This window comes from Bacillus rossius, chromosome 2 (assembly GCF_032445375.1).
Source record: "Bacillus rossius redtenbacheri isolate Brsri chromosome 2, Brsri_v3, whole genome shotgun sequence".
In the NCBI taxonomy this organism is placed as follows: Eukaryota; Metazoa; Arthropoda; class Insecta; order Phasmatodea; family Bacillidae; genus Bacillus; species Bacillus rossius.
The window spans coordinates 121,171,812-121,197,378 of NC_086331.1; the positions used below are offsets into that span (position 1 = coordinate 121,171,812).

General features: G+C 34.3%; 1 protein-coding gene across 1 annotated transcript in view; it reads right to left on the minus strand.

The window, feature by feature from the left end:
• LOC134529706 (lysine-specific demethylase 6A) overlaps positions 1-25,567 on the minus strand; it is a 235,905-nt gene that overhangs the window by 57,509 nt on the left and 152,829 nt on the right. Inside the window, exons 11-12 of the mRNA XM_063364070.1 lie at positions 23,678-23,785; positions 2,456-3,144 (exon numbers count right to left, since the gene is read on the minus strand). Of these exons, the coding sequence (XP_063220140.1) occupies positions 2,456-3,144; positions 23,678-23,785 (797 nt within the window). The remainder of the gene's footprint in view (positions 1-2,455; positions 3,145-23,677; positions 23,786-25,567) is intronic.

Consider the following 25,567-nt stretch of genomic DNA (forward strand, 5'->3'; position numbering starts at 1 on the left):
AAATGCAAGGTAAGTATCAAGATAAAATTTTACGAATATCCTTTAAATAAAAGTAATTACAAAAAAATGGCATATGAGACCGAGCCTTAAGTGCACCAGCATAATAGCCAATAAAACAAATATATTTGTTAATGATTCAGCTGCTAGAGAAGATTTTAAGCGTTCTGGTGTAAAATTTATTTATTTTTAAATTTTTAACCAACGTTATTGTTAATTTTTTTAAATTTTTAATATTCAAACTTTAGTCAAAAACTATAAAGAATTTAATGGACAAACTTTTGTAAATAAATCTTCAGACACAAGAAATATGATTAAAACCATGTTTTCTGTAACTATTATTATTTAATGTATTCACAATTTTAATTTTAATAAAGGATCTGTTAAAAAATAATGTGATATTCATTTGTGAGTTTAATTGCATTCACATTTCATTTATAATTCAAACATGTTACAATATATCCTCTGAAGGTTTGACTTGATTTTAATCTTTAATTTATTACAATCAGACCTAAGGTAAAAAAGTAACTAACTAAGTTTTAGCAGTGTGTAATCTAGTATCCAAAGAATTACGAAGTGTGCTGGACAGTAACCATCTTTTGACAGTTTTCCTAATTTTATCAACGTGTGTACTCCCTCCGCCTTTGCTCAGTGCCAGGGCTTTGTTGCAACGTTTGCAGATGAGAGAAAAAGGCCATAGAATGGCCGGAACAAGGGTATGGAGGAGGAGAGGGGAGTCCGGACACCACGAGGGACCTGGCTAAGTGTCAAGATTTTTTTTTAATGCTTGGGTTTACCCTGATAGGACAAAAATAACAAATCTATTGTAAAATGTGATACTGTTTTGTGGGATTTAAATCTGTACACTGAGTCATGGGAAGAGAGACTGACAAAATTATATGCCCCCAAACCTAAGTTTCTTTCAACAAGCCTGCGGAAGAATAAAGATGTTTAGTAGGAAAAAAAATTTGAAGCTCAAACACACTTTCTCAGTAAACAAAACAAGGTGTTTGTAATAGCTTTACTGATTCGCCACGTCTTGTACTTAGAATAGTAATCAAACTAGCTTTATCTGCGAATTAGAGAAATTCCTGGAAATAGTGATGACCCGATATCCAAAAACCCGATACCGGTTGATGCCAACTAGCACTGGCTACATTTTTGTAAGTGGTACACTGCCGCGACGCAAACGAACAGATAAAGGTTATAACGTTTAAAAAGTCTTTAAAAGAAAATTTACACATCAGACAACTTCGTATTTCCATTAATTAAGTAAGTGGTAATGTCCGAATACATATTAGATTTCCACTTTAAAATATATTGTTTTATACGGAAAAAATACCCACACAAAGCCCTCTGAATCTAATTGTGGGACTAAAAATATCATGCGACATTTAGGCGAGTGGTTTTTCATCCAAATTTTGACGCCCTAAAATATAGATGCGACGATTATGAGACCAAAGAAGGTATGTATATTTCTCACTCTCTCACACACACACACACACTCTCACACACACACTCTCTCACACACTCTCTCGCACACTAACTCTCTCTCTCTCTCACACACTCTTGCACTCACTCACACATATATACACACACAAAACCATTATACAGGAAACAAAATTGTTTGTGCAAATTCAACATGAGAAGATATAATGAATAAACATTGTGCATCTTATGGAAAAAATGGCGGGACAGAAACATTCGAACATATTTGATGGGAAATTGTATTGTGTGAAAAAGTCTTAAATAAGTATTACATAAATAAAAACCAGTTTTTACATATTATACGAGATGTGAATAGTGGGAAGAAAGTACTTTCTGCAACATAATTTCAGGTAAAATATTGCATTACAATAATTACATGTAATGGGACATAAAAACATGTCAATCGTGGGAAAGTGTAAATACTAAGAATCCAAATATTGTTTCACCATACATCTAAATCTATCAAAAAGGCCTTTCTAAACATTATTTATTTTGTCGATTTGATGTCTGCTATATTACTAAACACACATAGTGCCCTTTGTTGCAATGTTTGTTTACAATTCTCAGAGTATCTGAATCTTACCTCCTTAATTTTTTTCCCCTCATTTGTTTACTTGTATAAAGGAGTTGTTATTGTAAAATATTAATATAAATATTTAAAATGCATACATCAAAAAACAGGAGAGAAAATAAATGAATGCAACAAAAAGCCTAAGAGGCAAGATCATGTGCAGGAGGGTGGAACAATGAACTGAAAAGCTGAGATTTTACTGCTATTAGTGAAAGATTTGGCAGGTTTAGTCTACCATAACACAAATCATTAAATCTATAAATATTATGCCTTTTTTTTCAAAAGTAGCAAAAAGATAATGAATCTTTAATATAATTCCAGCTAGATAATACTGAAATTTAAATTTGTAAATTATTGAGGTATACTAATAAGAACATAAATATAGAAAAAGCAACTTACCGACATACTTCTATTATTTCCTTGGCTTTCATGTCAATACTGAAAACCATATCAGACTGCATTTCATCACACAATTCTGGCAGTTCTAATACTGGTGGTGGCAATTGTGGTGGTATCTTTACACAAGGTTCTTCCTTTGCTGATGTTTTTATGCATGAAATGGTTGAAGAAATTATTTCCACTTCAACATCTGTACTCTCAAAATTCCCTTCACAGATCTTTTCTTTTTCTGGAGATAAAATTTGCACTTCAGCACTAGAGGGAGTCTTGCTTTCAGGAGGTAAGTTTTCTAAAATGGAAGGGGAGAATGGTCCAGAACTGAGCAATGAATTTCCAACAATCTGTGACTGGCTAGTATCATCTCCTGTTCCAGAGGAGAAATGTTTCAATAGGTCCTCTGCTAAACACGTCGCAATGTCTTTGTGTGACAACAGTGCCTGCAGGTCTTGCTCACTCATGGTCAAGTCCTTGCAGCCTGGCGATGGAGGTTGGAATGCTGGCATGTGCTGAAAACTAGATACTTGGGGCTGAGGCAGTTGTTGAGGGGCATGCTGAGGTGCAGGATGAGGTGCATGCTGAGGTTGATGCTGAGGTTGATGCTGATGAGAAGGATGCTGATGGTAATTGCTCAGACTATCTCCTGATGTCACGTTTACAGGCAACACCTGATGTGGTATGCTGCTTCCAATCTGTAAGAGATAAATGTCTAAAATGAATAATTAACATAAAACTAATTTTGAAAATAAAATACTATAGGCTGACACATTCAAGTAATTATTTTTCTTTTTTTTTCTTATAGATTTTCCTATATTCTTATTTCAGCCATAATCTCCATACTACTAGGGGTGTACGAATACCATTTTTCATTAAGATAATACTATAGATACAACTTTCAGTGCTTGAGCAAGGCTCTACAAAATCACGGGGGTCAGGTTACCACAACATCCAAATTTTCTTGCTGGCGAATAACTTCTATCAAGATATAAAGATATACCTAATTAACCATAGTTTTGAAAACATAAGCCAATTCTGGGACGGTATTTAGATTGTAATATGTTAACTCTAATTACAGATACTGTAACAAGTTGCTATTTAGGTTCCATTTAGTATTTTAATCAATATAAATAAAAATGTAAATGTTGTTTGTTCAAAAACTTAAATCTCCGAAAGGTCTTCACCAATTGCTTTGAAATTTTGACACTTTTTTGCATTTGAATATGTGTGTGTTTTTATATACCTATGTCAAACCTGTGACAGGTAAAAAGATAGATAAAAATATAGATTTTAATTATTTTCATTGCTATAGTGTGAAATATATAGACAAAAATATATATAGATCGAGAGATAGAAAGGTGTGTTTGTGTCTATATATATAAGTATATATTAAAATAATTAGAGCACGTGAGATAGAGAGATGATTTGTATTTGTGTAGCTACTTCAAACAAATTACTACATGTGTAGCTACTTCAAACAAATTACAATAAAAAAAATAATAATAATTACGAAATTGCAACACATGCCGGGCATCAGCTAGTGGTAAAATAAAATCTACACGTATAACTACTAACAAAAAAAATGTGTGTGTGTTGGTGTATGTGTAAGAATATATACACACAGACATTATTTATACACACACATATTTTTTTATAGCTGGCTCCTAAACTTTCGGAGATGTTGTAGATGCCCGAGCTTCAGTATTTATTTTATGAGTACATCCTTCATAGCACACACTAACTAATTACAATAATAGTAACATTTAGCATGTTAACCAAAAGTCAAAAAAATTATATAACTGAACAATTAACTTACGTAACTATATTTAAAGGTAAACACATTACAATTATTGCATATAGTTAAGTATCTTTTCAAAAGGCTTGAAAACAATCAATTGTGAAAATTCTGAAACAAGTATTTTGCTATTACTCTGTTAAATGTGCAAGTATACAGCAAAAATATAAAACATTTTAAAAATTTACAACGAAGAATCTTCTTTCCTCTTCCACTTTATATACACAGCTTAAAAAAACAAAAACACTCGACAGTTACATACATATGTTGAAATATAAGTATTCTGTACACACAAAGTGCAAGTGTATAAAGATTCCATACAAGGTGTAGCACGCTTGAAAAGCAGCGAGCGGACAAGAAATTCTGCGGAATAAAGAGTCATCCTGTAACGGTTTGTTACTTACACAAATAAAGAGATTTAAAGCGTCGATTTTAGTTGTTTTATTCTTTGAAATTATAATGCACAAACGAATCCAATGTTTCATTCACTCGTTTCACACATACATCTGCCCGTCGAAAACTGCCCGCAATTCGCTTGATGAGATTTAATAATAAAAATAATAACGTCGATTAAGTCCTTCAGTAATGTTTTACTGCAAGTACACGAAGATGGTGCGACCTCGAACAGGGCCGCACCCAGCGAAAAAACGAATCTCGCCACGAGCCAAAACGCCTACGAAGGTGGCCGTAATTTCTAATTTAATACTGTTCGAAAGAAAATAAAACAAATTAGGTTGACTTAATCCTCGGCCTGGCTCTGACCACCAACGTTAAATTATCCATTAGCAAATTACATCATAATTAAGCGAGAAGCCACCGAACGCGACCTACTCGTCCAGCGTTCGACGGACGACTGGTGAAGTCCTGCCACACTCTTCTCCACGCAGGGAGTAGACGTCACATGACCTCACCGACCAATCACACGCACGCTTCATTCACACTCACAGATGCAAGCCAATCACAGAACAAGTTACAATACATGAAAAAATCTTTTACATACAGAACTCTGGGCTTCCCCTGATCAGTCTCTTTTCAATTTTACATCAAAATCGGGGACTCCCATTCTCGTTCTCTCTCCCACACCGAGCAGTTATCACTAATTTCCCACGCAGGGGGGGAATTACAGTCTATCTCGGTTGGCGGGGAAGCACTGTTCCTTTCTCACTTACACTTACAGGCCTCTCATGCCTCTCTTTCTAACCATCACACCAGCCCAGACACAGTACCGTGTTCTAGAACAGGGCCAAGAGCACAATTTTTCCTCAAAATAGTTGATTTAGTGACCACAAATGAAAAAAAAAGTGACTTATTTAGTGACTTTCACTCGTACTCACAGACATTTATATTACAACACAAAAACAAAATTAGTACATGTTATTTCAAAGTATGTACCAATTATGAATATACTGGCCCTAAATTTTAAAAATAATTACAAATAGCAAAATAAAACCAAATTTACTTTGGCATAAAATAAGATGTACCCAAATATTGAACATTTGAAACATTTACAACAAATAAGTGATGTACAGGGCTGTATTAAGTTCATGGAGAAATACAATTTTGTTAAGTTTTACACTTTCACTTTGTTTACACAGTAAAATATTTACATTAGGGCTGCGAAAGTTCATCACTTAAATTAAATATTTGTAAGGAGCTTGTTTGTTTTCTTGTAGAGTTCATTTTGTAAACTAGACACTCTCTTTGAAAGCAGTTGTTCTTCGTTTTTGACTAACTGTGCTCCTTCGTACATCGCCTGTGCCAGGCTTACTTCCTGAACATCAACAGGAGTCTTAGACAAAGCTTTTTTTTAGCCTATTATTGGCCTCTTCGTGCATTTTTTCCCAAGTATCTTTTTTCAGTTTATGAAATTTGTTGGCTTCATCCAGTTTTTTTTCAATTCTTCAACATTTAGCTTCATTCTTTTCACTTCTTTTCTGGATTCTTCTGCTTCTCTTTTCTTCCTCTCATTCATCTTCAACCTTAATCCTCTCAGTCTTCTTTTCTTTTCTTCTCCTCAAGGTAAAGCTTGTAGCTCTTATGGGCATTAACAGCAGAATTAATAAGTTGCTTGGTGATGGGAACATTCACAGGATTATTTCCATACACTCTAAGACCATCAATGGTGTTTAACCTGGCATTGAGAGTTCTTTCACTCATTGATGCTCGATCTTCAGTCAGAATTTTTGAAGAAAGGGAAAACCCCCTTTCAACATCAGCACTGCCATGAGAAATGCTTAGACTCATTTTCACAACTTTCTGCACAGTAGGATACTTTTCAGCACTGACAGCATTCTTCAACTGAAAGATACTTCTCCAAAAATGGTCGATTCTCTGCCCTGGACTGAAGTTTGTCATTTCTCTTTCACTTTTCAACAATCTCCATTCGTCTAAAAGGAGGTCAACATTAATCTCCCCTGGTAAAACTCTTGCTATTTCTGCTATGGACTGCAAACTCTTTGGCTTTAAAACCTGCTCAGGCTGGAAACAGCTGAAGTGTTTCAACATTTTGTGGAACTTACCAACCAAATAATTTCCAGCTGTTGCATAGTGTTTCTGTACACTGAATTTAAACTCCAATCTGTCTCTTTCATTTACACTACTAAGTGCTTCCTCCACAGTGTGTCCACACTGAATGTCAGTGGCATTTTGGAGATTTTCTTTATCAAACACATTGTTTGAAATATCTTTCCCACTAGCAAGTTCTCCCTTGCACACACGACCCATCAACTTGCTTACCAGTGTGTCCAATTCAGTTTGCAGTGTATGTATTAAGGGTTCTTCTTTTTGGAAAATTGTGCAGAAGGTGCTAAAGATTTCTGAGCTAGATATAACAAACAGAATTTCAGCTTTCATTGTGCTTTTCTTTAAAAAGCTACAAATTTTCTTGCATTGTGCTGAATTAAATGTTGCATTTGTTTTTTGCAAGGGAAGAAACTTGGTAAAGTAGTCTAGCAAAGCTGGCCACTGTTCAAGGAGACGACTTGCTGCTTCTCTGAGTGTAACCCATCTGGTTTGAGAGTGTTTAATGAATGAATGCTCTGGAACCTTAACTTTTTTCTGAGACTTCACATAATCTTCTTTTCGTGATGGCCAACCATGGAAGAAATAATACACAGATATTACCAACTCAGAAACATCTGTTCCAAAAACTTCTAATCCTTTCAAGAACGCATTATGAACATGATGAAGATTGCACGTTCCTACATCAAGAGACTTTTTCCTCTTGCTGCAATAACTTCTTCATTTAGCAATGTGAAAACCTTCTGATTCACTTTAGGACCATCACTGCCAACAGTCACAACATTCTTAAGACTCAATGATCCTTTATTAAGCACTGAAAGAATTGATGTGGCTAAAACATCAGCAGAAGCCTTTCCTATAAAAATTGTCTCTAGATGATGAATTACTACTTCATTACGAATGTCAGACCAATATCTAATATTTATCTGCAATTCCTTCTTACCTTTGCTGTTGGTAGTTTCATCATATTGAATAGAAAAATAAGTTTTCTTTGCCTCTTGTAGCATGCCATCTTTGAAGTATGGGCCAAGTGCTTCAGTAACTAAATATGAGAATTTTTTCGGGGAAAGTGAGAAACCTTGTGGCACTAATGCTGGAAACATAGCAGAGAATACCTCACCAATATCTTGACATGATTGGGCAGACAAATTTTTAGCCACTACTGTCATCGCCCAAATTATTTCTGCTTTAGTGGCAGCTTCTATGGGGTTACAAAATCGTAGAATGTTATTTTGACAAACTGTGGAACACTCCAATGAAGAGACTTGTGCTGGCTCCACTTGTGATGAATTACGTTCGTTTAGTGGTGCATGGCTGCTAGATGATGGCAAACCTAAGGGTGTTAAAGCTTGTGATGGGTCCCCGGTGTTTTCCTCTGACTTACCGTCTTTAACTCCAGTAGTAACACATAGTCGTTCACAAACAGAACTATATCAAAAACCAGACAACACTGTGAGGCATTTAGTTTTAATTTTACGTTGTTAATATGCTTCTTTCCTGTGTAGTGTTGTGTGACAGACTTAAAAACCCTTTGCCAACATTAACAGAAACACAGCATACAATACAATAAAGTTCATCATCTTTAACCCCTTTTGTGCCCATTTGGAAATCTTGTGTCCTATAGTATCAGTTTTTTCCAACCACTCTGCTCGAAAATTACACTTCCCCATTTTCAATCCATTTGTACCAAAACTATCACCATGAAAAAGTAATTAAAACCAAAAAAACCAAAACAAACACCATAGCGATTTTGCCATTAAATATTTTAGTAAGTTTCGTTAATGTGGTCGTTGCAAACGGAAAATTTACAATAAACAATAGTGAAAATGCAAAAATGCCACAAACTGCTAGAAAAGTTACCGAAACACGTACCTCAATTCTGTTTCACAGCGAACATAACCACGACACTGTAACGAAGTTACAGCACATTATGCACTAATATGTTATATGTCACCGTGATCCCGCACGTTTTCATCTAAATGTAGTTCCTAACAAGTGGTTTTGCGCTCGCCTATAAACACGAACACTTTCGTAGTACACGAATTTGATCGCACAAATAAGCTTCACTATCGTTTATTGTGTTGTTATTTACAACCGAAAACCCGAAAGCCGAGACAAGTGACATATGCTATCGATTATAGAAGCGATACGATCACAATACGATAATCGAATCGCTGTTACACTGGCGACTGGCAGCAAAGTGACGCTGGCATGCAGAACGGTAATATGGTTGGCGTTTTTAATGCACAGTGCGTACCAATTATTACGGCATTTCTGGTAGTACCAAAAACTACGTTTACATGTTGTAAAACGGAGCGAGAAAAGGTAGTCGATGTAAAAGTGAATAAAATAGTGACTTTTAACAAAAAAACGGACCTTAGTGACTTTGCAAAAAAAATGTAACTTTTAGTAACTTTTAGTGACTCGCTCTGAGCCCTGTCTAGAATCATCCAACACGTTAATGAACATTATAAACAGCAATTATAATACAAATTACTTTACCAAATTAAAATCATTTCGAAATAACCGGAAAAAGTGGGCCTAAACAGGCAAAAATCTACAACAGCGGCTTCTTTGTGAATAATTACATAAAAATTACTAATGATAGAAAATGTCTGTTAAAACACAAAATACCTTCTTAAAAACATAGCAAGTGAAAATAACATATATTAATATTCATAACGTTTGATTCTACTGTCTCATAACATACACACCAATCTAAAAACATTGACTTATTTATATTTACTTATACCAAAAGAAGTTTAAGAGAAATTTATTTAATTAGGAGGGCAGGGTTCTGCAATGCTACAATCCGAACTAGGAAGTAGGTTGGACTCTGTGGATAAACAGAAGAAATCTTAGCCAGCTGGGAGGCCAAGGCTAAGACGCCAGGCGAGTTAGAGAGTGTGAATGTTTGGGGCACAGATTTGCAATATGAAGAAGGAATCATATCGTAACATAAAACCACTTCCGGTACAAATTCTTCTCACTTGCCTGTACTAACGGAGTCCAGCTGAATGCCTATCAATACACTCCTGCACCCCTCTTTAATTATCTGGCCCAAGCACAAAACATTTGCTCAAAGAGAGAGGAGGAAGGTGAGCAGCTTCTTACTCGCCCACTTTCCACGCAGGTGAAGGAAAAAGATAATTACAGAAATCGACAAGTTCTAGATGTAACAAAAAATTTCCACTGTCTTTAATTATCAGTCTTCATATTTTGAGTGTGTTCTAGAGTTTATAATACACACAAAAAATTTGTCTGTAATCATAAAAGTTATGTGCAATTCCTGTTCTTTACCCAAGAAGAAATATTGCTGTAAAATTTTGAGTTTTTCCATTTTTTACAGTCACTAGACCCCTGGCTAGGTTATGAGTGCATGTGGAGTTTTATCCATGGTGCTGTGAGGAATTAAGCCTAAGATGTGACCCATTTGTAAAGTATGCAACAAAGTTCATTGCAAACACCTTGGGTGATATCAAAATTGTTCACTTAGTGTGTTTAAAAATACAGCAGTGTGAAAATGCTCTTGTTAGTCATACTGAAAATCTTCAAAATAATTATTCATCACACACCAAAGACAGTCAATCCACCTAAGGAAAAACAACTTAAAAAAATTTCTAGCCTAGTAAAAAAAATTGTACTGACCTATAAATAAATAGGGTAAGGTAATGTAATATCGTGATATAGTTATTATCGTGATAAATATTCAGTGAGCCACCGAGTCTTTGCCTGACGACTATACGTAGTAGTGTTTGTAGCCAATTGATAGCACAAGAAGCCGTCTTCACAACGGAACTATAATCTGCAACAAAGGAGCACTGGGAAAATGCTGGAAGAACAGTTTGTGATCAAGAGTCCTTTTTTGAGGTGATTCTACAGCTTGAATGACAGCTATATCTTAATAAATTTATGGAAATTTAAGTAAGTATTTTGTTAAGATGTTATTATAATAGATTTAATAACTGAAAGTTGTAGATAATTTTACATGTTTCAAATCATTTTTTCAGTTTAAAGCTTGTATGAGATAACACTAGCAATTTTGAGAAATATTTCAGGTTTTTGTTGTTTTTGAGGACACGTTTGAATTCAAATAGCAAAAACATTTTTTTTTAGCAAATTATGTTGAATTTAAATTAAAAATTTAGCAGTTTCGAAGCAGTAGAGTTGTAATGTTTACTCTGTATACAATTTTGTGATTAACAAAATATTTAAAATTAACACGATATTACCATTCCATTAAAAAAAACTAGTTATTTTCTAGTCACGCTTTGTAAAATGTAATTATCGGCATAAATGACTTATATTCTAATAAATTACTTTTTTTCAGGTTTATTTCAGTATGGCTCCCACTTAGAGAAAAAAATGATCTGGGAAAGGAAAATCTTGGTATCGAAGGTAAGAAACCAAGTGAAAAGGCAAAAAATAAATCGCCAGTCGTCGCCAGTATGAATATAAAGCTTTGGTTGCTGCTGCAAGTACCTAAAGTAAGGGAGCAAAATATTACTTTATATAAAGCCTCCAAAGAATTTGGGGTTCCTTGGTCAATTCTGAAAGATTTTCTGGCCCAAAATGATGATGTGCAACATTCTCACGCACCTAAACTGGGGCGCCATTTTGCCCTGACTGCTGAAGTAGAGCAACGTGTTTACCGCTATGTAATTGAGATGCAAGAATTAGGTTTCGGTATTACAGTTTTGCAAATAAGAAAATTGGCATATGACTTAACCAAAGCCACTGAAAGAGAAAAATACTTAAATCCAGACAACACTCTGCCCCCAAGAGAGGTCTCTGCTGAAGAAAGAGTTGACAGCCTTCTGAAGACCCCGAAAGCTCAGAGAACAAGGCCAGAACGCAAAAGGAAAGGCAATTCTTCAGCAAAATGTCATACGCCCACTGAAGAATCAGTAGCTAGGCCCTCAACAACAAATAAAGACTGTGATAGTGAAGACTGGGTGTGTGGAAATTGCCATGGAGAGTATTCTGCAGATGTCAAAAAATGTACAGGTGCTGCTTGGATTCAGTGTTCATTTTGTCACACCCCATACCATATAAAATGTCAAAATGGTTCAACTGATGACAATGTATATATGTGTGATAAGTGTGCTGAAGAGGAATCAGTTCGTGAAAGCGATTAGTCTGGTCAATCTTGAGAAACCGTGTAAGTTTTTAACACTTTTTTTGGTCACGGTATTAACTACCCTATCACGGAACTACCTGTCTATGTTGTTCTGTTTTAAATTATTTATCATTATTATTCCAGTTACAAAAAAAATATATTATTATCTGCTGAATGTTCAAAAAGTATCATATATTGGTATCCTTTAATGCAGGATCTTGTATTTATTTTCATAAGTTTGTAATAAAGATTTTTGTAAAAATATCACGATATTACCTTACATTACCCTACAATTGTACCATTTTAATTAGATCTCCCCGTAATAAGTCTCCATTTTTAAGTTCATTGAGAAACTTAACAGGGATTTACTATACTTAAAACTAGACATACTATGTGGTCTTAACATATTTCACAGTCTCCTGGATTGTGGAAATAAAATTTTCATGTCTTTTTCTTGACCCTTTACTTGACATTCCACAGTAAAAATAATAAGGCCAAACTGTTATTGATGGTGGCAGGGTTATCGTCCCTCGACATCAAGAAGATGAGAAAGAAGAAATGATTAGTTAATATTTTGTAATATTATGTACAAAAATAACATAGAAAATAAAAAACACTTTAAAATTCCTATCAAAAGCACTCCAAATGAAATGTATGATGTTAGTGCCACATTTTCCTTCTAGGCATACATGAAATTGTCAGAAGACGTAGATAGGGATATAAGCTTTATTTTCTAATGCACACAAAAGATATTAAGAATTAAAATTCCTGAATTCATAATTTTGTGATTTGGTAGTTTAATAGGCCTATCACAGAAATGCCTCGAACTGTATTATTATTTTAAAAATACATATGTAAAACTATTGTAAACAATGATACGGAAGCAGATACCAATCACAGAAATTGAGACATATCTCACGAAACGGGGTACCTACACAGACCCATACGGATTAACTCGGCAAAGCTCAGCTCTATCCTTTATGTTATTCTGTGCGACCAAAAGAAGCAGATTATTTGGCCGCAGTGGTAGCCATATTTGTTTGCATTTTAAATACATTAAAAATGGTTTCAAGTACAAATATATAACGTTCTATCATAACTTAATGGTTTATTTTTAGGGTTGTGCGAATGTTCGGTATACCGAAACCAAAATCGAAATTTTGCTACTTTCATTTTCGATTTCGGTAAGAATTTCATCTGTCGAAGTTCGTTTTTAGCAAAATATTTCGAGCCAAACAAAAGTTCAATAGCTTACCGAAGTTCGTTTGTTCTAGTTGAAAAATAACTCGTAATTTAATAAAAATGTACAGTAGAATACCGGTACAATAACGTACCTCATTATAACGTATATTTCACTTTAACGTATTTTTTTTTGTCCCCGCCAAAAATCGTATCTTCGCCATGCAAAACGGTTTCAGTTTAAAGTACAGTCAAACCTCTATCTATCGTTTTTCAGGGGACCAACAAAAAAATTCAGTACATCCGGACATTCAATAGATGTGGACTTCACTCTTAGATTTTGAAAAAAAATATTTCAACCTCAAAATTAGTGTCAGAAATATATCAGTTACTTGTCATTAAAGTTTAATCATTTGAAAAAAATAAAAATGGAAGCATTTTACTTAATTCAATTTACACTTGCAAAAAAAAAACATACACACAATAAACCTACATGGAAATTAAAGTCTTTTTCAATATCCTGAAGTCTGAAATGTTTACTCATGCCATCAAATATATTGTGTACTGAAGAAGCCGATTTTGCCAATATTTAGTTGAATCGGCATTTCTGCCTACTTCCGATACGCTTGTTAATTTTCGGCCGATATTACTGAAAAAACGTGAGAGACTGCCATAACCTAAAAATCCACGAGTACCCTTTTCACTTTTCGTAGTAGTACTGCATTCTTTCAGATCGCATTATTTCTTCGCAACATGTGCTAACCGTACATATAAATATTTAACATGCTTTTTTTTCAGTAATGTTCTTTAATTTTAATATGTCTTAAATAAATACGTACATTCCCATCACGGTAAATATACATTTCGGTTGTTACGGTAACTATAGTGCAAATGTGGTAGCTATCGTGCTTCTGTAGTATTATGGTATCAACAAAGAATCATTCTGTAGTTCTTTTTATGGTAATTATCATAAGATAACAATTGGGTTTGTACTGTAGTTATGGTACATCATCCATATTTCTTCGTAGTTTGTTGTTCATTTGTCTTTTCTTCATGTTTACGTGCTCCATTACTCGGCTGCAGATTTAAGGTGATTTTTACTTATACAATCGTTACTGTTTTTATGACGGTTTCTGTCTAAGAAATGGTTATTTCTGCAAAATATTTATGGTTAAATGATCATTTATTATAATTTATAGTGACGGGACCACATATTTTGTACGATCAATGCGGACAAAACGATAATTCGAACATCGGTACAAGCGGACTTTTTTAACCTTAGTTGTATGGCAATTTTGGCGGGACCGTAGAAAGTATACGATAAACACGGACAATCGATACATGCGAGTTCGATAGATAGAGGTTTGACTGTATCATATTTTCACTATAACGTTAAAATTCTACTAGTAGCGACGCATTACTACATCAAAATTTACTTAAACTGGTAAATAAATTTCCAGCTAAATGATTAATGTTGTAGAACAAAGATACACAAATACCACCGCAACGTATTTTCTAACCTCTAAATTCTCAAAACAAAGTTAACAAACAGTTGCGCGCACTACCATAGATTATACCGTACGTAGTATGCGACGTGAGCAACACACCACCATTCGATACATCGAAAGACGGAAGTTTGAGAGAAGTATTAATTATTTAGACAAAAGTGTTACGCTACGCTAAAAATACTGTTTGATGTCTGTGCCGGGATTGTTTATTGTTATTGTTGAGTTTATTTTCAGGTTACGTTATTTAGACACCGCATTGTATTTGTGCTACAATATGAATGATCCTTGAGATAAAAAGAAACGAAAGCAATTCACGCTTAAGGAAAAAGTGGATATACTCAGAGAACTAGACAAGGGGAAAAAGCAAGTCGCAGTTGCGAATACATATGGCATTGCGGCTCTCCTGTAGCTATATTTTTTATATATTTTTTTATCTTTGTAAAGATGATATGTATGTATGTTTCAGTACTAAGTACAAAAACTTGAGGTCCCTGTAAGTACATAGCACTGAGATTCTACTGTAATGTCTTTATATGATTTGCAGTTATTACTAATAACTTAATAACATATGCAAATCATATAAAGACATTAATTAGAAAAAAGATTTCCATTAAGATTAATTAACGTGGTGATGAAAAAACTCACGTTAATGAAAATACGGTAAAATCATTATTATAACAAACATGGCCGATAAAGTAAACAAAATTCAAACGTGATTACAGTAGGCCTAGGTATCAAAACAAAATAAAATCATGCAATATTTGAAAAATTACCTGATTCATTTGCTTTCAAACAGTAGTGTAGGTACCATATTTGTAAAACATACATTCCAGAACTGTTAGTATTTACCGTATACACAAAGAACGTACCTACTTTTATTCGCGCACGGCCAAACAAAAACATTGTCGTCGGCTTTATTTAAATTTTACATACTCTGGCATATAAAATCCTCATAATATACACCCAATTAGACAAAAAGGTCAACAAGTCACTGCATGTAATGAGCACTTTGCAGCAACCATTTGTTATGTTTTGACCATGTCCCTTGCCTGGTCTACAGCTTCCTGAGCTAGCCATGTGTGACAGTGGTGCAAGATGGTGGCCGTTCCGCAGTAGTCACGTGTTTTTTCATCAGTACCATGCACGTGATAAATATATTATCATAGACTGCGACATTACGACTGTAAAGGAAATAGTCTGTGCGCTGAAAGATCTGGATTGATTCTTGAAATTTACGAGTGACATGGGGCTGGGTTGTGTGGTCTAGGGCGGATGTTGATTATATTAAATAGTAATATTTATATATACATCAAAAGGCACTAAAATGATTTAGGTAATAGAATTTATTACTGAAGAGCAAATTTTGGGGCACTTTTTTCCTTTGTTAATTAAAAAATTTCGATTAACTTTCGTTAAGAATATATTTATCTCATAGAAAAATTCATTTTCGTTTCACTTTCGCGAAACTTGATAAATTTTCTTTCACTTTCATTTCGTGTGGATGAAGTCACTTTCGCACATCCCTATTTATTTTTATTACACATGTAAATTTTGACCATATTATTTCCTCGGAGCTTAACTTTACTTCAATTGAATTAATTTTTAACTGTGAAATTCATTGGTTGTCATTTGTTACGTTTTCATGCATCGGAAAATGGCACATGAATAGTGATACAAGCCTAAAAGTTTCAAAGAAATGAATATAAAAATTTTAAGAACCCAGTACAAAGGAAATTGAAATCGTAAACATCCATTTTATCAAACATATAGTTTTTAGTTTCAAAACAAATTAATATAAAGTGTTTAAGGTTGAAAGCAATATAGTGATTTGACAAATTATTTTCTTAATATTATAAATGTCGTCAAACACAAAATTAAAAACCACAAAGAATGTCAAAAAAATTTTAAGTACTAAATTTCATGATAATTTTTTACAAAAAATCTGCCAATTCCAACTCTCTTTCTCATAATATAAGGGTGTTAGGTTATGTTCAGTCATGTTTAATACCTTATGTTTCAACAATGACAACATGCAAAGTTAACAAAGAAACATTTGCACAATCACAGTAAAATAAATTAAATCTTATTTAAAATAGGATTTTGCAATTTTTATGTGTTCCTTTGTTTGAAAATGGGCTGATGCAATAGCTTACCATTCATGTAATAATTAGGGAGAGACTGAGGTTTGAGTGTGAGAAAAGGACTCGTGACTTGTTGCCACGTGCCATGATTGGCTGATATTTTTCTGTGTAATTTTGTGATTGGATGGAAAATTATGCCACATGAGCATTTTCCTGTTGGAGATGAAGAGCAACCATGGAGTCACGTCAACATCTGTAAAAGGTATCGGTAAGTCGGATGTCGGGTGGTGGCTCACAAATACAGTGACGAGAGATTTTTGTGGCTGTCATTCAGACCACACCGAAAATTAAACCTTTTTGGACATTAAATTATAATTTGTTACACCAAAGTCATTGCTAATAGCCCAAAACAATGATTGAGGTACGTTGTCTTTGTTCCTAGGACTGAATCCTTCAGCTTGTTGGCTTGTACCATGAGTTGCAAGCCACAACGGGATTTACTTGCGAACAGTTTTAAATATTTATTTTTCGGTACCTACAAAAAGTAAAGTTGTGTTTGGAGTCAGTTAAGTTGTTTTGTGTGACCAATTTGTATTTAAGACTGGTACTTGTTTTGGTGGTATTACAATGGCTGCCATTTTTATTTTTAGTTTTTTGTGATAAATAAAAATGGAAAAAAATTGGTTGTCTGTAAAGTCGGTTTACGGACGATAGATTAATGTGACATCATAACAAAACATTGATGAAATTATTGCATACTTTTATGAATAAAATCGAAACATTTTTATTGAATTATCACTATTTTGTATGGATACAAAGAAGGAGTGAAATTAAATCTACAATTTAATTGATAAATTTACTTTTATTTGCACCCATTAATTCAAATATGTTTATTACTTTAACGAAGAGATTATTTTAACTATAACTTTTATACATTTTTGCTATTTAACTTTTTCCAATCTGTGTTATTCTGTTAAGGATAGGACGATGATAGGAAAAGTAGGAAATGAATGGGAGTGTTTAAAGTTTAATGTGCCTCGAAAAAGTCAAATCGATGGTTGTTCCAATCGAGTGGAAGAGAGATAGATGCGGCGCAAGCGTACAATGAGTGTAACGGGACAATGTGTGTAATGGGACAATGAGTCATCCTTTTTCGTGCGTGCAGCCGGCGTTCATCGATTTATTAGACGCTGTCACATCAAAAACAGTTCGCGTAACAGATACATTACTCTGGTAATAAATAAACCAACGGTAACATTTTTTGGAACTTTGTAGGTAAACCCCTTAATTTCTTGCCTTGATGCTACAGCAAATTACACCTGTTCTGATTTTCAGCAAGTATAAAAATCAAATTGTTGCAACATTTCTGATCCCTACTCCTAAAATTAAATTATGTGATTAGTTAATGATTAACATAATTTTTAACAACTACAGTGAAACCTCTATTTAACAAATCTCAAGGGACCAAAATTTGTAGTGTTTGTTATAAAGGGGTTTGTTAAATGGAGGTTTCGCACGATATATTTCTAGTCACCATAAAGCTTCACATAAATGGCTAGAACTGTCTTTCTGACTGTTTAATACGATATGAGGAATTAAACATGAAAAAGTACATAGAATACACTTGTTTAATGGCCAACCATTTGATGCTTGGAAATTATCAATTCCCATCCCCAGTGCTTCCTGGCATGCCTTTGTTGATGTTTGATGCCCTAGCCTCCATTAACAAGTCAAAAAGTATCTTGTCCAAATCATCATTTTTACATACTTTCACACGTTTTCGATTTGTCCCTACCAGAGAAGCGTTGTTTTCGATCTGTTCCCGGTTGGATAATATGGTCGAAAGTGTAGACGCCGGGATGTCGAAACGTTTAGCTATATCACTTTTTTTTCCACTTTCATCAACTGCATTTAAAATTTCTAATTTTATTTTAACGTTAATCTGTCGCCGCTTTTTAGGATTAGAATTCATTTACAGTAGTAACGTGTTGATTTCCGTAACTACGTGTGGAAATAAATAAACAACAGTGAAAACTGAAAAAACGGAAATTGTACTACACCATAGTTAAAAATATTTGCGTGTGCGCATCTTTAACCATAGAAACGCAAAATACACTAGTTGTTCGTGTTGCCAGAGCGATGGTACGAGAGGTTTCCGCCACTAGCGCTAAATGTACCCGCCATTTTGAACAAAGTGTGGCATGTATACACGATGTGTGTTATTCATGATGCTTTGTTTATTTATTGCCTTCTGCGATGTTGCTTATTATTTTAAGGTTATACGCACGTATTTTTAAGCCGTGAATGCAAAAAAAATAGTGGATGTCTTGTAGGAGATGTTTATTTTTGCGTGTTTTTCAATAGCGGCAGTTCGTTGTAAAGGGAATTTCGCTATTTCGGAACAAATAAAATTAGGTATTTAGAGGTTAAAACAGCATTGATCTTATGGCGGTTCGGCGGGACCAAAATTTTATTTCGTTGTATGGGGTTTTTCGTTAAATAGAATATTCGTTAATGGAGGTTTTACAGTAATAAGTACAGTTGTGCAGGATATGCAAAAAAAAAAAAAAATACAGATTCCTCCCTAAAGTTGAAGATATAAATGTTGCTATAACTGTATTCTGTAGTCTGAAGTTTGTCTTATGAATGAATAAAAATGTTGAAGGTATAAATGACTTATTGTCTGACATGAGTGACACCATAAATAAAAAACACATTCACAACAGGGTACAAACAAGTAAAATTAAGAAAGACGTGTTTTGAGACTTCCAGCAGCGATTTGAATGTTGGGCTTTTCCAAAAATTATACTTCTGTGAGGGAAACACAAACTCTTAACAACAAGTAGCAAAAAGTGCAAAATATGCAATATTTTTTCATCCAGAGAACATAATGCAGGAAAATCATAGAAACAATGAAAAGATATCTTAGTAAATGTGCACGAGCACTTGAAATTGGACCTTAAATATACCTAGTTCTATCTATGTGTGTGCAAGAATTATTAGCGACTTGATTCAAAGGTGAGAATCTTGCACAGACCTCTTCAGATGTTTAACGCAGTATGAAACCGGGCAAGGTCAAATTTACTTAGGATACAATTATATGGCAGATGTTTTGGTCACAAACTATAGTTTTTAGATAAAATGTAAACCCATACTTTTATAAAGAGGTGAGAATAACCCTACTCTTCTCACAATATAAGCTGGTAAAGACTGGAGAACAATTTATGATCCATATTTCTCTGAAAGACTTGCTAATCATCATCACTAAATAAGTTGTAGATGTCAATCATATCACTAATGAAATGTTTTGGGATTAATGAGGATTATTAGTTACAGCAGAATGCAGTTGCCTACTGTACCATTTCTGTTCGTGAATTTCTCAATGAGGTGTTTCCTAAACTCTGAACTGGTCCTGAGTCCTCCATATCACAAGCTCATCTGAACTGGCCATCACAGCCCTGACATCAACACCTGTAACAATGCACAGTAGGATTTAAGCAAGAACACTGTTGTAGAACAACAGTTCCTCACTGTTGATGAACTGAAAGACACGGTGCAACATACTTTCCAAAAGGGTACACCAGCGAAGAGGAGACCAAAGTCAAAAATAATATAAAGATCTGTTATTTTGTGTTATGACAACCTTTGAAGAATCACCTACACAAAGTTAATGTGAATTAGTTATTTTGTTTTTAAAACCCGTAGAACTATATAACTAAACATTATATTTAAAACCATTTTACACCTAAATTGCAAAATATAAGATTCATTACAATAACATAAATGAAACAAGATATTTTCATTAAGTGAAAATGAGCTACAAAAATATTCAAACAATATTTAAACTCTCTCACCTAACAAAAGTTTAAAAAAACACGAGACACTCATCTGCAGTAAAACCCCATTGTTAGGACTCCGTTGATTACTTTCATCTTTTTATTATAACCCCTTTTCGAGGAACAGTGAAGAATTTGTTTGAAGCACGTTCTGCTACGTTTCTCTTAGCTGTATGTGGAGCAGTAAAACACCCCTTCACCCTTGATGATCTCTGCACCCTTTTAGCACAGATAACAGTTCAGTGGCACCAGGCATGTCTTACCGCCAGCCGCGCGCCAGCCAACGATTGTAATAATATTTGCTCGTCAGCATGCTACCCTCTCAGTTTGCTCCTGTTATTACAACTTGCACAATTTTTGATTTCTCTTGATTGGGATTATTGTTTCATGATACTTGTTACACATCATTTTTGTTTACTATTTGGCAAGCTTTTTTGTTTTTTTGAGGAACAATTATTGGCTATAAATAATTATGGACTAAAATTTGGTTATGCTTTAGGCTTGCTTTTATAAACAAATGTTGAAGACCTATGTGTTTTTTTTTAAAACAATAAACTGACATGATTTGCATGAATTAATAGAAAGTAGCGCTGTGCGGAACCTTGTAATTCACAAAGTTTCAGGAAAACAAAAAAAAAAAAAATTTCCCACCAGAATCAAAAAAAAAAAATATAACCATATTGTCAGGAATAATTTGGGGTAGTTATTTGGAGGGTTTTTATTTTCCAACATGTTAAGTGACATAAATTGAGAGAAAAACTAGTACAGAAAAAGTTGGATTCAACATGGTTCCTTGGAGACAACAATCCTGTTATCAATTAAATTTTACCAAGAAGAGAATTAAAATTTTATTATGTCAGCAAAATAATACAGCTTTATACCTGTCTGTAAAACAGTGCAAAATGCTGTGCCCACCCAGTGTTTAGTTTCGTTCAAAACGCGACGAAGGGAACAGGCATGGATCTGGTAGAAAACATCAGTTATAAAATAACCAGGTTATCTTGTCATTCTACGACATGTTTATAGATTATATTTACACAGCGACCGTCCAGATGCATGCCTGCCCTTACCCCCTAGCAATTTAAATGCAACTGGCTATGTTTATATTGACAGCTAACTGAATTATATTTTCACAATGGGCCAACAAAAAAAATTTACTTCGTTGAACAAAATATAGTTAGCCCTTTTTACCCACACATGGTACATACACTAACTACACAGCTGACTGCCACTTGTCCACCCCTGCATTTTCCTTCCTCAAATTTTCCACAACTCGCCCGCTCGCGAAAGCGACAAGGCGATGTCACAGCGCTTAATCTTTTTGAACTCTCTGGTGTGATTTAGTTATGACCCTCATCTAATAAATTAAAATATAATTGAAATTCCTTTAATTTTCCTTTTATGTAATCAGTGCCAAATGTACTTAGTGCTCGGCAGTTAAAAAATACTTTTTTTTAGTTTTAAATTTAAACTCACTGTAAATAGGCAAAATCATAAGTAAAAATGGGTTTTAAAAAAATTATGGAGAATTTTTTTGAACACCTTAACCAAGCAACTAGCTAAAAATAACAACTCTAGAAAGTAGGCCAGCACAAAAACTGTTTCTACGTAGGTCTCAGTTTTGCTTACTGGGTAATAGTCATTGTGCTTTGAATATTTAAACAAAATTTTGTAGGTGAGGAAATTTACTTTTATCAACTACAAAAACATCTTAGCCTACCTATCTGTTACAATATTTGTATTCATTTATTATAAATTGTATCACCAATTCACAGTTACTGTACTACGATATATGCTAATTCTGTAAATAACCAGGTGGTCATTTTGCCATTTACCGTATTTTCTCGCATAATCGTCACACTTTTTATTCTAAGATCAAGTTTGAAAATTAGGGGTGAGACGATTATGCGGGAAATTTTTTTTTGTTAGATAAAGTTATTCATAAAAAAACAATTCATGAAAAGTACGTATATTTAAAACGTGAAGTTAAAAGAGCACGCCAAACAATTTAAATTAATAAGTAATGCAACAAAAACCTTTCAACTTCAAATAGAAGAATAAAATCTGTGATCCAAATGCGAGCCGAACGAACGCGTAACTATCGCCGTATACACACCACGAAAGAGTGTGGGCTATCAGATGTAGTTAACTCGGCACAAGACAGAGAGCGCGCGTTGCATGCACTCGGCGAGATATTGATATTGGGCTACGTGTGCGCGCTCTATACGGGAAGCAACATAACCAAGCATTAATGATTGCAACGAGCGCTGGCTAAATTTTTGTAAGCGGTACACCGCGGCGAAGCAGACGAAAAGATGAACGTTATAATATTTAAAAACTTTTTAAAAGAAAATTTACACATCAGACAACTACGTATTTCCGTAAATTAAATAAGTACGAGGTAATGTCTGAATAAATATTAGATTTCTATTTTAAAATACATCATTTTATCCAGAAAAAATAACCACGCTAAGCGCTTGGAATCTAATAGCGGAACCAAAAACATCTTGCGACGTTTACGCCAGAGGTTTTTTTTATCCAAATTTTGACGCCCAAAAATATGGGTGCGACGATTATGTAATAAAAGAGGGTAAACTTTATCATTTCCTAGTGTAATTTTAAAAGCAAAATTTTTTTTTTTCTTGACCAAGTATACGAAATGTTTGGCTCACCGTTTTGATTGGTATCTCCCCCCCCCCCCTCCCCAAATGATCACGAATCAAATATTTACAAATAAATGCCACCACATGTGGTCAGCTTGTGGGTATAACAGAAATATGCATGCACATTAGACTTCTACCAGTTAAACTTCCATGACATGATTCAAGTGCAGATTGTTGTATTTCCATTGCATACTAAATTTTTACCCTTAATATGCCTAAAGAAAAATAACTTTAAAAAAAATTTACAGTTTAGCCCATTGAAAGCTTTCATCATGTGTACTACTATAAGGCAAATTATTTTTAATCCAGTCTTTCGGTGATCTCGACAGGGTCCAGTCCGAACTAGTCCGGGTTATTGGGTTTTAAACATAATTACAAAAACAAAGAAGTTAACACTTTTTGACATTAATTATTTATGCAAAAAAGAGTTCCCTGTATTTCTTCTCTAAAGATTTTCGTTAATATAAAATGGAACAATGCAACATAAAATTGTTATTGACAAGTAGCTGTGTGCATAAAATACATACCTTGAACCTCTTGGTGGGTGTAGTATTCTGCATGGTGTAGGGAGGAGGTGGTCCCTGGGGTATCTGATGGCAATTCAGACTTTTCTGATATTGTTGGAACTGTCCACTCTGTGAACAAACATGGTTACAACCCTTAAGCCATTAAAAACATAAAAGGCTATAACACCACACTTACTAACAATGTTTTGGCAATAAAATTACTAGATTCCTAACATAAATAACCCCAAATACTTCACACAAAAGGAGCCATATTGCTAGGGTTTATTATTATCCACATCAATCACCTGGAGATTTTCAAAGAGAACTGAAATAATAAGCAATTACTATCTAAACCCGGTTTTATTAATATAATATAAATACGTTTCTTCCTTTAAAAGGATACTACAAAAAAATTACGATAATCTACCCTACCACACGTTCTACCACACCCAAAGGTACGTGCAGTGGCTGCTCATCTTGGCGATGAAGCTCGATGACTGACCTGACTTCAGCAGACAGTCCCCCACACAGCGAGGGGGACCCATATCTAATCTGGGCTCTGGTAAAGCAATGTCCGTCACAGCACAACAACCCTGTATCCATTGGTGTCTCCCACATTTCACAATTCACCATGTGGCCTTAGTCAGCACACTTTTTTTGGCCATTCCTTCAACGGCAGTGCCGTAGTTCAGGCTCGCTCTTTGTGTGTTACCCGACTCATTATTGACATACTTTTCATAGCTTTACTGATAAGCCTTATAAGATCTTTGCCCCCAAGAAAAATATCTTCAGATAACTTGAATGATACCCGATTACTTAAATCCAACCAATATTGGACTATTAATTGGAAAAATAGTTTCCTTGAAATAAGGTTCCGATGATCTGCTGTCAGGTATTTAATTTTCCCAGGAAAAAATAAAATTCAGGGACCTACTCAAGGAAATATAGAGTCAAATGTTTCCCTAATTCCATTTGCTAAACTGGCAGAAATTTTTTTAAATTGAAGCCTTCAAAGTCCTAATTAGTTGAACTCTTATAAAAGTGTTGCAGTGCAGGAAAGAGGCGACAACAGCCTGAATCTGACAAATGACTGTATTAGATATGCTGGAAGCAACGGTGTATTCACATGGACTGAGAGCACTAAGTTATGCCTAGCAGTTACAGAAGGCTGTAATAATGCTTGGATTATTGGATGAAGTAATGGTGTCATATTGTGCTAAATTCTTCGCCGATAGGCCCACAGTGGTACCAATTCCAGATTTTTTGAAAGTAAAAAACATAGCGGGCATTGCTGGGAGTTGGCGAATTTCTCTGGCAACACATGTTTTCTCCCACCAATTCATTTTCACCTTGTAAATAAATTTCGTAAATGTCACTAACATTCTTAACCTATTTAGAAGGAAGTCTGCTGCTCCTGTTATTTTTAAAAGCCATTCATTCTAAATACTACACTCCCCCATTGTTTAAGGTAATGCAACCTTTTGAAGATGCTACACTGAAACTTTTATCACATCACACAAGTCAACAATAGTTTAGATAATTAACTATATCTATAAATTCTTATATGGCAGATTAGTGCAACAGATTTAGCCCTATGTATAAAGAATAAACTTTTATTATAAATAACTACTCGATCAAGAATTTACTTACAAGATAGAAATTCACCTTTAACAGAACTAATCTTTTTCCATGATCACATAATAATTTTAATAATTATTACAGTAAAACCTCCATTAATGAATATTCTATTTAACGAAAAACCCCATGCAACGAAATAAAGTTTTGGCCCCGCTGAACCTCCATAAGATAAATGCTGTTTTAACCTCTAAATACCAAATTTTATTTGTTCCGAAAAAGTGAAATTCCCTTTATAACGAACTGCCGATTTTGAAAAACACGCAAAAATAAACA